Raw genomic sequence first — 15,191 nt, forward strand, 5'->3', positions numbered from 1 at the left:
TATACCAAGTAAACCTGAAAGCATCAGGGTTCCTTTTTTGTTCACCTAAACAAGACACACTATGGGAAATGTCAGATCCGCAAAACTAGGTTTGCAAAATCAAACAAGCAGGCAAAGTTACACTGAAGAAACCACAATAAGGTAGCAACCAGAACTCTTCACACTAACATATAACTGTAGTTTAGGTTAAGACATCAGTCCTAGGATTGATTTACCAGAAAACTTAATCAAATAAAATGTTGAGTGAAAGATGCCATATAATAATACCTCAATGATGGTTCTAGCAGTTTCAGGAGGTGAAAGCCTAGAATCTGCAGGATTCTCTGGCACATATGCTCTGATATCTTCTGAAGGATGATAACTTGGCTGCCCAGTTGGCTTCTTAGGATCTGAAGTTGAACCCAAATACTCTGCTATGGCCTGAGTCCTATTCTTCCGCAAATAATTTCTTGTAAAATAGTCACTGTTACACTTGAGATATCCACTCCTGGTAATGTGCATTAAAAGTTTGGTATATTATAAGTGAGGATTCAAACATAAAAGAAAAAAATAAAAATGCAATGTCTCTCTCACAAAATATTTGGCATCTAATAAGATAACCCTGATAGTTGAAACTCATGGCACATATGTTCTGATAAACTCATGGCACATATGTTCTGGCACATCAAATAAGAGTACTCTCTCACAAAAATATTGGCACATATGCTCAGACATCTTTTTAGCCTTTTACTACAGATTAAGATAACCTAATGCATCAAGTACTATCGAAACACATTTAGTTATCTTCCCTAGCTCAAGCAACAAATGAAAAGTATGACCTCGACTACTAGTTTCTAATACACTAACAAACTAAAAAAAAAAAAAAGGAGAACAACTTCGGACCAAATACACAGCTTTTATATAGTTCAGGAGCTCCCATATGAGAACAATAAATACTGTATACAAGATTGAGAACAATAAATAGTGAATACAAGATTGTTCAGCTTTTACTGTATCTCAAGGTTCATGAAAACCACTGACTAGAAACATATAACCAAAACTGAACTAAATCATGCAGGAGTTACACAGATAAAGCTTTCCAAAAACAAGAAAGAAACTAGAATCTAACATCTTTTTTAGTTATATCAAACTCACACAAAAGCAACAAAACTTACTCTAACGTATTTACTTAAAAAGCAAAAAAACAAAAAAAAATCTCAACTTTACTTAACAGAATTGATGGGTAATGGAGAAGAAAGGGCAATTCATAGTACCCAGAACAAGTGTTGAGGCGGTGAGGATGAAAAACTCGGCGAGGCGAGACATGGAAGCAGCTTCCTCCTCCCTCCTCTGTTTTCGATACAGGACAATGCCCTGCCAAGTAGTATTTTTTCAACCCAATTCATGAAATTTTTTGAGGAGAGAATCAAAGAATTTTGCTGAAAAAGTAAAAATGGAATGCAAAGAAGAAAGCTCCCAAATCAAAATAAGTACATGAGAATATCAATTAGCAATAACAACGCGAAAAATGCATAGATAGATATAATTGCTAGTAAAAATTAAAGAAAAAAAATGGTGAATTTCAGTAAGAGAGTGATTACGGAGTAGCGCCGTGGAAGAGAAGAATCCTGGTACGGCCATGAGCGACAGAGAGAGAGAGAGTCGAAAAAGCTGAGGAGAGAGCGCCTCCAAGGCCGAAGCGAAGCCTACGAAGACTGCTGCTATCAAATACTATCTCTCACGACCAAAATCTGATATCGCCCTATCCATCAAAACCATTTCTCAAAAACAATGGTATAAAGACAATATTAAAACATAATTAAATATACCTGAAAGGTTGTTAAAGACAATATTAAGACAATATTATTTGTTAAAGATTAAATATAATTAAAACAAGATTGTTAAAGATTAAATATAATTAAAATAGTAAGTGTTCGACAAAAAACGCAGTTGTTTAGTTGTTGTAAGTTCTATGCGTACATGCGCGCGCTCACGGTTCGAATTTCACTATGTAGGATATCAAGAGAGGTACTTAAAATTAAAGTCGATGTGTAGAAAAGAATTCTTCGGATAGGGATACCAGAGAATTAAATCCCTATCTATGTGATGATGACGTATTTAAAAATGTTTATCTTTGAAACGCAGCGTTTTTGGTTTTTTATATCGTTGCACATTTGTTATGTTGCCTTAAAACAATTTTTTCTTTTCTTTTTTTTTTCCTCTTCAAAATGTGAACAAATACACCAATGCAAAGCTAGCTTAAAAGAGAACTTTGAAGGTTGCTAATATCAAATGAAAAAAAGAAACATGCGTTTTCAAGTTGTTAATGTCTCTTCCAAATCAGTTTGATTAAAACATTGTTACATTTTTGCAAGATTCAACAATTTATCTTCCATCCTTATTGATGATAAATTTATTAGAATAATTTATATTTATATTTTATAACAAACACACACATAATAATAATAAATTAAATAAGATATAATTATATAGTTTAATTAAGCTCCGTAGTTAGCGTTGGTAACTTTGCAGTCTCGGCGAATCTCTCCAGCTGTTCCGGTCAACACATTGATAGATCCCATCCTCGACATTGCCAAAGCAAATGACTTTCTGAAATCTTCGAAACCTGAAGCGAACTCTTGCGTGATCTCCTTCGAGTCATCGTTGTTGAGCAGCTCTTGGTCTACTCCCAAAACAGCGTTATGAGACAAAACACGGGAGTAGTAGGAGTTGCTGAAACTGTTGCTTGAGCCTGAGTCTGGATTTAGGTAAACGAGTGGATCGGTTTGGCCTTTTTGTGTTCTTGGAGGACAAAGATATCGAAGTTGTGATACCAATGTAGTGTTCATGCTCGGATCTGGTTTCCCTGTGCTCTTGAAGTTATATAGTCTGTTCACTATGTGACTGCAGTGTGTCTTCCCCATTGAGTGTGCTCCTGTTCCATTACACAATATATTAGAGGTTGATACAAATCATCTACGAGAAAGCTAGTTAAATCCACTTTGGTTGTATATTATATCTTAATTATTTCTTGATTACTAGCTAGATTACTATTTGGATATTCTTAAAAATTCCAGAATGTGAAACCGTCTTGTAAATTTTGTTTTGTAGTAGTTAAGTGTTGTATACAATGAGAATTAGTTCAAATATTTGTTATCTTTATAGCTAGTAGTGGTAATTAAGATCTTCCTCTCTGCCAAACATAGCTAGAGCATTGAATTACAATCTTAGTTTTTTCAACGTTAATACAATCATTATATTGTTTCAAATGTCATATTTTTAAATTATCAAATAATTTTCCAGATATTGTTTTTTTGCAAATTACAAATGGGAAAAATGTCAAACCCAAAACAAGTTCATTTGATACGTTTGTGATTAAAATGATTTTGATTAAAATGCTTATGCTTGTGGGGAATCATTTGGAAAAAGTAAACACTATATGTAAATATAAACGTGAATTTGTAGTGCTTTGCGAGTACGTTTTCCTAACTAGAATAAACGATAAAAGATGCTTGTGTTTTAAGGGAAAGATAGAAAAAGAAGACGATGAAATACCTAGAAGGGTAGTCATATCCAAAACGTCAAGACCTTTAGATTTGAAGTATGCCAATGACTCGTCGACTGAGATGGACGGTGACGGCAGATCCACGGCGTCTGCATTTAGTCTCCCACCGTCCCTTCTCCCGGTAAACACAGGGTAAGACGGTGCTCCAGCCTAACCATCATCAACCAAAAAAAAACACCAATCAGAAAAATTCCAACAATAATCAATCCATAGTACTTCTCCTTTAATAAGAAGATGCGCGTATGCCTATATATGTACCATGTGAACAGCATCTCTAGTGGCAAGGTTGAGGATATCAGCGCAAGAAACAACACCAGGACAACGTGATTCCAGAACTTGTTTTATTTTATCGATTATTACAAAACCTCCAAGCCCTCGATTTTGCGGAGCTGTCCTTTCTGAGTTTGGTCCTTGCAAAAGAACCGAAGCATCACATCCCTACACACACATTTTCAAATAGATTAACAACATATATAGGCTATAAGAAATAAGAAAATGAAAGTAATGTTGATGATGTTGTTGTTGTTGTTTACTTACATTAACCATACAATCGGAGTAGAGCAGACGAAGTAGCTTGGGGGCAATGGTATTATCACTCTTATAAAACTTTTCCACTTGGTATCTAATATAAGTCTCCGCATCATCACAAGAGTTAGTAACTTTGTAATAATGCCAAACCAGCTTCACCGGAGGGTTCATTCCCGTCGCAGCCTCTACTGTCGCCGCTCCGGCTAAGTTTATGACTACGAGGGCCAATAGTGGGAAAAATTTCACAAACTGCATCATTTTTAATATAAAAAACGAAAAAATCTTCCACCACAAAAAACCCTAGTTTTCTTTTTTTCTCGTTTCTTGATTAAAAGATCAAAGTAGCTAGATTCTTATTGCTCGTGTATAAGTAGAAAGAAAATAGAAAAGAGGAAAAAATGAATGTAATGAATTAAGAGATATGGATTAGTACTTGATCAGGTGGGTTATAAATAAGGTTTGACTAGGGTGGCAAGTCCACGTGAGTGAAGCGGTAATGTCGATATACAAAACTATTATTACATTCTGACTTTGATCGGTTTGGTGTACAGAACAAGGAAGCGCGTGTATGACAAAGGCGGATTCACATGAAATGATGTCATTCCACGTTCGATATTATGATTGATTAGTTTTCTTTTCCGGCTAATTATGTGGGTTGCTTCCTAATTGGTTAACCAAAAACTTTGTGTTCACACTTAAAAATCTAAAATATTGTAATCGCATATACCTCTCTTATCATTTGAATAATACTAAGGGAGGTTTTCAAAGTTACCACACTTTATAAATGTATGCATTTAAAAATTTCCACTAATATTGTTTTTGTCTTAATTAGTTACGTATATGATAATATTACTATTTTCAATAATTTATAACGTATATACTTAATAAATAGTGTGTAAATCAAAATTTTAAACCAAAATTTAATTAATTAAAGATAAAAATTTCATTAGCTAAACTTCGTGTAGTTTTGATATATTAAAGGAGTATTGCAGCCGCTGTAAAAAAAAAGAGAAGTATTGCAGTCAGTGAAGGACTTAATTAGGTAGACTAGGGAGGTTTAGCTGCCACCCCTAAAACATTGGTAGTAAAATTGTAAAACTAAATAATATTTTTTCACCTTTGGGAAATTTTGTATACCCCGAGCTAGTTGGTTCTTTCTTATATAATAAGGTGGAGAGTTTTCCAAAAACTTTCAACTAGAGATTCACATATGTGGCATGAGAACTTGACAGCTGTCTAACATTAATTAAAACCATATAGTAATAAACTAATACATGTGTCTTCTTCCTCAAATTTAAATATACTAATATGTAATTTAACTAAACAAATACATATTAAAATGAGAGGTTCAAATGATTCAAATAAGATATAGCATATGTAACTTGAGAATTCGTATTAAAATTAGTTTGCAAATATTTCATATTTTTATATGTAAAGATGTTCAAATGATTAAATTAAAGCATAACACATGAAACTTGAGAATTTGTATTAAATTTTATACAAAATATATCTTTAATTAACTAACAAAATGCTAATGTGACAATAAAAAAGAGATGGTATGACAACTGAGAATTTATTTTATTTGTTATAAAAACATATATGTAAAAATATTTTATTTATGTTTTGTTTATATTTCACATATGGTTTGCTTATTGTCTTGTTAGTTTACTTATTTCTTTGTTAAAAATATATATAAAATGTTACATAAATACATATCAAACAATCAAATCAAATATGATCATATAAACAACTAAAAATACATCATTCATACATTGCGTTATCTCAATACAAAGGGAAACAAGTTCTTGAACCTCAAATCGTTTCTAAGTCCGAGTGGAATCACTTTTTCTGTAAGACCTAATATTAACTTTTAATTGACAATACATATCATAGTCCGTAGGTCATACTCATACCTATTACCAACCTTATAAAACAAAAGGTATTTCGAAAATATTCATAAGTCTTGCATAAATTACTTTAATGATTAAGCTATTGGTTATCCTATGTTTCAAAGCTTGCAAATATCGTCTCGTCAGCCAAATTGGTCGGCGATGAATATTCTTAATAAAACATTTCGCTTGCTTTTGTACTTAAGGATACATGCATAAGTAAGCTTCAATATATTAGCTATCTACATGATTATACGTGTACATATATGCGAGAAAACACAAACCTGATACCAAAATCTAGCTGTAAGAGTAAGGACTGAATAACAGCATACGCCAACGCATTGCTGAAAACTTGTCCTTTCTTAATTAAGCGTCAAATAACCGAAAATTTTGATATTTGATTTCTAATGATATGTGTAAATGATAATTTTACAATGTAATCCATGCATGTACGTTATGTTTTTTTTGGTATTTTACTATATCAACATGGTCTATTTATTACAACTTTCATAACAACATGGTTTAAATTATTCGAACATTAACTTGTGCGCTAAAATACATCCACCTCTTGAACCTTTCTTTTTAAATAACAATTGTTCTTTCTTCCTTTCAAATGTTTCTCAACTTTGTTTACAACAAGTTATGTTCTAGGCTGCCTTTTTTTTTTTTTTTTGCATACCGTATTACCGTATTAGCTAGTTAATTACACCCACTTGATATAAAAACACGTCTAATAAAAAAGTAGAAGAGAAATTATAACAAAGTTAATTATTAAAGAAAATGTTTTAAAATTCACTCGTAGTAACTCATTATTAGAATATATCGTATAAAATCGTATTTAAAATTATGTAAGAAATTTGGCCATAGACATTTTTTTAGAAAAAAATTACATTTGTCCATCGTGTGAGAAAAGGATAACAAAATGTACCCATAGTAATAAAACCTCTATCAATTTTTTTTTATAATAATAAAACCTCTATCAAAATGTACCCATCGTGTGTGTAATATATTTAACACAATTCAATATGATAATTATATATTTTTTTTCTTAGAATGTAAAAAAAAAATATGGTTCTATCAATATTATAAATTAAAAGTATAATAACTTTATAAACTTATCAAATTGGTTAATTTATTTATATCAAACATATTATTTAGTGTTTGTAAATTAATAGTAAAACTCAAAGTAGATAGATAGCTCATAGCAGGATAGTAAATTGATTTTGTGTATAGACTATTGTACTATCTTTCGACTTTCGAGACGTCCAACGTTAGAAACGTTCTCGTTGAATTAAAAATGAAATAGGATTTGACCGTCCCAAGTCCGTTTTGACCGGGTTAGATACTTGCTAGAGCAAGATCCGTTTATTAAGTAAGATAATGGTATCTTTTGCCTTCGCTAAGCATGGGACTTCTGAATTTTTATAACCAGTTAGTCACTATTACTATTTGTTCTCGTTGTTGGCGAGAGGCGTTAGAGAAGATCCTCCGGTGAATCTTGAGCCGTTAGAGTTGTGTTTTCTTTGAAACTTCGTCTTGATGAATCTGAACATCTTTTCGTGTTGATTTGAGAATAAGACGCTACTATAGAGAGAAAATTATGATTGATTGTTTTTCTCCCTAAAACATACATCTATTTATAGTTGAAGATCGATGAACTAAGGGTCAAAAAGAATGTAACAAAATGACTCTGATTTCAACTATTTCGGTAAATAGTAAAGAGTTAGTTGCCCTTCTGCAATTAATATAGGAGATTTCATAGTAAATAAGCAACATAAAATGTCATTTTCAAAAAAAAAAAAAAACTGAAAACTAATTTTATCTCATATTTGAAAAAGTAACAATATTTTAAATATATTTGTTTCATAATTTGTAATCTCATATGTAATAGTTTTACTAATTGTCCAACTAATTTTAAATAAAACTATACTAACATTATCATAAATTAATCAAAAATTCAAAGACGTTATCATGAGAAAATTATTTGTTTATGTAAAGGTGATTATCTACAATCCTTTTTATTTTATGATTAATAATTGACAGTATAATTTATTTAATTATGATATTATAGTAGTTAATTGTATAATTTTCTTAATTCTTTTTCTTATAGAATTAGAAATTTAACATTAGAACCTTTTTATATATATATATATACATATATGAACTATCTTTTTATATTTCTTAAATTGTTTAAATTTTTAATTTCTTATAATTTACAAATATTTTAAAACAAATTTTTGGTATAACACATGACAAATCATTCATTTTAAAAATTGACACGTGTCAAGAAGTTACTAACTTTAAGAACCAAGAACATTACATTAATTTAAGAAAGTTACATTAATTTCTTAAGAAAATTACATTATATTCTTAAGAAAAATTTTATTAATTTCTTATTTTTCTTATATTATGTTAATCACTAATTTTAACACATTAAATTTTTTTATACTTTAATCACTTTTCTATATAAATTTCTTTTTACTATATGATCATAATAAATAATAATTGCAATTTAATTATATATATTTTCCTTATTAATTGCAAATATTTTCCTGATTAATTTCACATATTTTCCTATTGAAATTAGTAATTTAATAGATAACTTTCCTATTATAATTAGTGATGTAATATATCACTTTTGGTTTTATATACTTTTCAAAAATATTAATTGTGATACTTTTATTTTTAGCATTTTTTAATTTTCTTATAATTATTAAATAATTTTTTCACACTTATCAAAATATTATTGATATACTTGACATGTGTCGCGATTATATGAATTACTAACTTTGAAAACTAAGCATGGGACTTTTGAATTTTTATAACCAGTTACAAGTCACTATTACTATTTGTTCCCGTTGTTGGCGACGAGAGGCGTTAGAGAAGATCCTTCGGTGGATCTTGAGCCATCAGAGTTGTGTTTTTTTTGAAACTTCGTCTCGGTGAATCTGAACATCTTTTCGTGTTGATTTGGGAATAAGACACTACTATAGAGAGAAATTTTTGATTGATGGTTTTTCTCCCTAAAACATACATTTATTTATAGCTGAAGATCGATGAACTAAGGGTCAAAAAGAATGTAGCAAAATGACTCTGATTTCAACTATTTCGGTAAATAGTAATGAGTTAGTTGCACTTCTCCAATTAATATAGGGGATTTAATAGTAAATTAAAGTAACAGAAAAATTCATTTAAAAAAAAAAAAAAACTGAAAACTAATTTTATCTCATATTTGAAAAAGTAACAATATCTTAAATATATTTGTTTAATAATTTGTAATCTCATATGTAATAGTTTTTTTAATACTTGTCCAACTAATTTTAAATAAAACTATACTAACATTATCATAAATTAATCAAAAATTCAAAGACGTTATCATGACAAAATTATTTGTTTATGTAAAGGTGATTATCTACAATCTTTTTTTTTTCTTTGTCGAAAAGCTGATTTCATTAAACTTTAAACCGGTCCAATCGGTTCGGTAGATAGGTTCATTAATACAGATAATAAAGATGATTTAGCAATCTCATCTGCCCGACGGTTGAAGATCCGTGAAACATGAGAGAAAACGATTTCATCAAAAGTGAGAGATAGATTTAGGATGTCGTGTTGAATTCCATAGAGCTCCTTTGAAGAGGGCTCCAAGTTGAGTGCTTTGATTAGCATATGCGAATCTGAAGCAAAAAAGACGTTTTTGAATCCAAGGTCTATGGCGTGTTGTGCTAGATGGAGAGCCATCGCCTCTGCCAGGAGAGCTGAGCTCACATTGGATGCTGAAGATCTGCCATGGATTTCTGATTTTGTGATTGGATCTATAAAGATCCAACCAAAGACCGCCAATCCTGATTCCTTCTTCCACGCAGCGTCTGAGAAGCAATTCATGGTACCAGGGTGTGACTCAGGCAAAGGTATTGATTGGTGGTAAGAGCGAGATTCGTGATAAGAAGGCTTAGTGGTTTGAGCTGCAAGCCATTCCCGTGCTTAAGAAATAGCTTGAGACAGGATATCTGGTGCTGTGAGTTGTCTCTTTTCAAATATTCGTTTGTTACGACTTGTCCAAATAGCCTAGAGTATCCAAGGTAGAAGAGGTGCATTACCAATCCCTGAAGGCGGAAGAGTAGTCCACGATTTGGATGCCTCGATCCCAATACGTATACTGTTGATGTGATCTGGGTTGATGGTGGCTTTGAACGGTGCTAAAGTCCATACGTCACGAGCCGATTGACAGTGAAAGAACAAGTGGAGAGTGGTTTCAGGTTGTGAGCATTAGAACAATCCTTTTTTCTTTTATGATTAATAATTGACAGTAATTTATTTAATTGTTGTAAAACACTTGTGGACTCCATAGACCGGCCCGCTCACAGTCCGTTAGGACATGGCCATTCGGCCATTTACTGTCCGCACATGTACGGCCCATCGGCCATAGCTTTACGGCCCATGGCCATTGCTGTACGGCCCATGGCCTATCTTATGTACTCTATTGCTTTATGGGCTTTAGCCCTTGTACTCCTATTATATATACATGTATGCTCAACATTAATCAATAAGACTAAGAGATTTCACTTCCTAAATTCTCTAGTTTACAACATTAATTATGATATTATAGTAATTAATTGTATAATTTTCTTAATTCTTNGCTTCCCAAACCCTAAAGCAGCCGCCGATCTTCTTCTCTCTTCCACGAACCCTAAAACCATCTTCGTTCTTGCTCCCATCCGAGATCAAACCCTTTCTGTCCGAAGATCTCCTTGTTCACGAGCATACCTTAAGCTCGTGATCAAGCTTCTATCGGCAGCTTGATCGAGATTTGTGGTCCGTGTTCGGGGGTGAGTTCGTCTGTTCGCGGTTCGTGATTCCGGACGAGAGAAGTACAAAGCGGACGTGGGAAGCTGTTCGTGATCCGCGGAAGCAGTTCGTCGTTCTGTCCGCGGAAGCTATTCGTGATCCAGTTCGTGGTTCTGTTCGTGATCCAGTTCGTGGTTCTGTCCGTGATCCGGTTCGTGGTTTGGTCCGTGATTCTGTTCGTGGTCCGTGAGCGAGAGAGAGTTAAAACCGAGGTCTGTTAGCTCCCGGTTCATATCCAGTCAGATCCAAATCGGTGAAAGGTAAAATATGGCCGAACCCTCTTAAAACCCTATGATCCGAATTTGGACTTAAACATACAGAACCCTAAGACAAACAAGTACACAACCAACAAAGTTTAAGATCTCTAAAACCTAAAACTTAAAACCTGTTGGCGTTTAGGTTGTTAGATTCCTTGAGAATTAAAACCAATTATATTATGAATGGAATTTGGTTGTTTGCTGCTTGTTGTGATGCATAAGAACCTAGAAATATTTTGTTGTTTAAACATGTTCTAGGATATCAAAACCGGACCATCCATGCATCATACTGAAAAACGGATCATATATAAAGATAGGATCTATTCAAGCATAATTGTTCATGTAAATTTCGGCTGCATGAATCATGTTCTAGGATTGTTAAGACTCAAAACCGAATTTGATAAACTTGAGTTAAGGGTTGAAAATTCCGATTGAACTAAAACTTTTGTTAAGTTCCTATAAACTTTAAAACATAAAATCGGAAATTAAAACTATGATTAGGATAAGTTCCTAATCGGTTATAGTAATTATCTAAAACCCATTAAAACAATATTTGCTAAATCCTAGAAAGAAAAGGAAATTTAAGAAAAAGGAAATCCTATCTAGAAAAAATAAGGAAATTGTTGCATGCATACATATTTGATTTTGTTGTCTTTGCATGCATGATTTTAAACCATACGAAATCCATTATAGGCAAGGGCATGTTTCGGTCTCAAATACCGCATGGCCCAGGGCATGTTTTCGGTCTCAAATACCGCATGGCCCAAGGACATGTTTCGGTCTCAAATACCGCATGGTCCAAGGACATGTTTCGGTCTCAAATACCGCATGGTCCAAGGCATGTTTCGGTCTCAAATACCGCATGACCTGAATAAATGTTTGTTGCATGATTCGGTCTCAAATACCGCATGCTAACTATCGGTTGTCTACATTATATGCAGATGGCGAATCTTAAAAGCCTAGACTATCCCATCTTGCAAGCTTCTGGAAAGAACTACTTGGAATGGGTCAAAGACACCGAAATCCACCTAAGGTCCAATGGCCTAGCTGGTTGCATTGATGAGGAAGTTGAGAGCACTGACAAGAAAAAGAACAAGTGTCTCCAACATATGCACCATCACATTGCAGAGAGTCTCAAGAGCCAGTACCTCTTCATAGACAATCCACTCGCCCTTTGGACACAGCTTAAACGCCGTTACGGGCACCAAAAGACGGTGCTCCTTCCAAAGGCCGAGTTTGATTGGAAGAACCTAAGGATCCAGGATTACAAATCCGTGGAGGAGTATAACTCTGAGCTTTTTAGGATTGTCTCACTCCTTAGGTTATGTGAAAAAGAGGTGACTGAAAGGGAACTGATAGAAAAGACTTTGTCTACTTTCAGCCCTAACAATAGAGTTCTTCAGCAACAGTATCGGCATCAAGGCTTTGCCGATTATGGGGCACTCATTGAATGTTTACTGCTAGCTGAGCAGAATGATGAGTTGCTGCTGATGAACAGTGCTATGAGACCTCCCGGTACAGCCCCATTACCGGAAGCAAATAAGGTTGATTTGGGAAAGAAAACTACAATGGAGTCTAAGGAGCCCAAAATGCCCCATGAGACCAACTATGTCCACAGAGAAAGACACTACGGCCAAGGCCGTGGTGGCAGAGGACGTAGTGGCCGTGGCGGCCGTGGCGGACAGGCCGGCCGAGGAGGCCGCGGACGTGGTGGTAAGGGCCGTACGTCCTTTAAACCACGTACCAAGGTTAAATCGGTCTGCGACAGATGTGGTATGTCAAACCACTGGTCCAAGACTTGTAGAACTCCCAAACACCTCATTGATGCATACCAAGAAGTTCTAAAGAAAAATCCGGAAGCCAACTATGCGTACATCGATGATGAAGGAGACTTCGATCATGAGAATGACGACTTGCTAGAGACTTCCGATTGCCTTCAAGATGATGATTGATTTTCGTTTTAAAGCGGTTTAATTTCAATGCTTTTATGCTTTATTTTCCTTTATTGTATTGGATGATTATTTAATTTAAATGCAATGGTTCTTTTATTTTATAATTGTCCTATTAAAATACAAAATTATGTCCTATTTATAGAAATGGCCAAGGACATGAGTGAACTAGTGGTGGACAGTGGATCCAGCCACACTATACTAAGAGACAAAAGATATTTCATAGATCTCAAAATGAAAAGTGCAAATGTTAGTACAATTGCGGGTATAGCCAACATGATAGAAGGCTACGGCCAGGCTCACATTTTGTTGCCTAACGGCACACATATTGAACTAAGTGATGCCCTATACTCACCCAGCTCTAAGAGAAACTTATTGAGCTTTAAAGATATAAGATTAAATGGCTATCATGTTGAAACCAAGGGTGAAGGAACTAAAGAATTCCTATACATTACTGAAAATGTAAACGGCCAAAAGAAGGTCCGAGAGACTATACCCGCACTAGCCACTGGTTTATACCATGCTAAGATAAACATGATAGAAGCTAACATGGCTAAGCACAAAATGTTCACTGAACAATTCACTCTATGGCATGACCGGTTAGGCCACCCGGGTTCGAACATGATGCGTAAAGTAATTAAGAGTTCAAATGGGCACAACCTTAAAGAGAAAAGAGTTTTCCCTAAAAATCTCACTTGTGTAGCATGTGCACAAGGGAAACTCATTACAAGACCATCACCAGTAAAAGTCACAAAAGAGACTTTGCATTTTCTGGAAAGGATACAAGGTGACATATGTGGACCAATACACCCACCTTGTGGGTCGTTTAGATATTTCATGGTTATGATCGATGCATCAACCAGATGGTCTCACGTATGCTTGTTATCCACAAGGAACCTAGCATTTGCTAGGGTGTTGGCTCAAATCATAAGATTAAGAGCACATTTTCCAGACTTTCCACTAAAGACTATACGTCTAGATAATGCTGGTGAATTTACATCCCAAGCGTTTAATGATTACTGTATGTCCATGGGGGTGAGTGTGGAACATCCTGTGGCACATGTCCATACACAAAACGGATTAGCTGAATCCTTCATTAAACGTATACAATTAATAGCTCGACCATTGTTAATGAGATCGAAGCTTCCTGTGTCGGCTTGGGGACACGCGGTCTTACATGCAGCAGAACTCATACGCATCAGGCCATCTAGTGAACACATATATTCACCATCCCAACTATTATCGGGTCAAGAGCCAGACTTATCCCATCTCAAAACATTTGGTTGTGCCGTTTATACACCCGTTGCTCCACCACAGAGAACTAAGATGGGACCTCAAAGGAGGATGGGAATATATGTGGGATATGAGTCTCCCACCATAATAAAGTATCTTGAGCCATTGACAGGAGATCTATTTAAGGCCAGATACGCGGACTGTCAATTCGTTGAGTCCGAATTCCCTACTATAGGTGGTGAGACCGGCAAGCTGGTCAAAGAATTAACATGGAATCAAACATCCTTAAATTGGCAAGATCCTCGAACTCTAGCATGTGATGCAGAGGTTCAAAAGATTATACATTTACAACAGCTAGCTAATCAATTGCCAGATTCCTTTGCTGACCCAAAGAGAGTAACAAAATCGTACATACCAGCTTGCAATGCACCAGTACGTATTGATGTTCAAAAGGAACACAATAAACAAGTTGCTACAGAGTCTAAACCACGTTTGAAACGAGGTAGACCGTTAGGTTCCAAAGATAAAAATCCTCGAAAGTCTAAAGGTGCAAAACAGACCGAGGTTCAGGGAATTACCGAAAAACCAGACATGGCCGCGGAAATAATTAATGTACCAGGTGAAGTTCAGGACGCTGAACCTCAAGAACCTGAAGGAATTGATAACAATGAGGTATCAATCAATTACATAATGTCTGGAATAAAATGGAACCGGAAAAATGTCGACATTGATGAAATATTTATAAACAAGGTAGCACTTGAGATAAATGAGGATCTAGAACCCACATCCATATTAGAGTGCACTCAAAGTAAAGATTGGCTTAAATGGAAAGAAGCCATTGATGTGGAGTTAAACTCTTTAAAGAAGAGAAGTGTGTTTGGTCCGATCTTAAGGACGACACCTACCATTAAACCAGTTGGACACAAATGGGTCTCTGTAAGAAAGA

At 34.5% G+C, this 15,191-nt stretch overlaps 2 protein-coding genes across 2 annotated transcripts in view; both read right to left on the bottom strand.

Annotated features, from left to right (window-relative positions):
* LOC104738134 (uncharacterized protein At3g49140) overlaps positions 1-1,782 on the bottom strand; it is a 4,397-nt gene extending 2,615 nt beyond the window's left edge. Inside the window, exons 1-4 of the mRNA XM_010458361.2 lie at positions 1,581-1,782; positions 1,254-1,353; positions 268-487; positions 6-45 (exon numbers count right to left, since the gene is read on the bottom strand). Of these exons, the coding sequence (XP_010456663.1) occupies positions 6-45; positions 268-487; positions 1,254-1,353; positions 1,581-1,620 (400 nt within the window). The 5' untranslated portion in view covers positions 1,621-1,782. The remainder of the gene's footprint in view (positions 1-5; positions 46-267; positions 488-1,253; positions 1,354-1,580) is intronic.
* LOC104736418 (probable peroxidase 61) lies at positions 2,314-4,474 on the bottom strand. The gene is made up of 4 exons (XM_010456395.1): positions 4,082-4,474; positions 3,803-3,982; positions 3,535-3,694; positions 2,314-2,914 (listed from the first exon to the last, which is right to left on the bottom strand). The coding sequence occupies exons 1-4, from the start codon at positions 4,328-4,330 to the stop codon at positions 2,478-2,480; spliced, it is 1,026 nt and encodes a 341-aa protein (XP_010454697.1). The 5' UTR covers positions 4,331-4,474; the 3' UTR covers positions 2,314-2,477.

Source organism: Camelina sativa, chromosome 13 (genome assembly GCF_000633955.1).
Source record: "Camelina sativa cultivar DH55 chromosome 13, Cs, whole genome shotgun sequence".
Classification (NCBI taxonomy): domain Eukaryota; kingdom Viridiplantae; phylum Streptophyta; class Magnoliopsida; order Brassicales; family Brassicaceae; genus Camelina; species Camelina sativa.

Excerpts from the sequence above, each read along its gene's own strand:
- LOC104736418 (XM_010456395.1), bottom strand. The coding sequence starts at position 4,330 with ATGATGCAGTTTGTGAAATTTTTCCCACTATTGGCCCTCGTAGTCATA. Across the intron at positions 3,695-3,802 it reads CTAGAGATGCTGTTCACATG|GCTGGAGCACCGTCTTACCC; the intron begins GTACATATATAG and ends GATGATGGTTAG. Across the intron at positions 2,915-3,534 it reads GGATATGACTACCCTTCTAG|GAGCACACTCAATGGGGAAG; the intron begins GTATTTCATCGT and ends GTAATGGAACAG.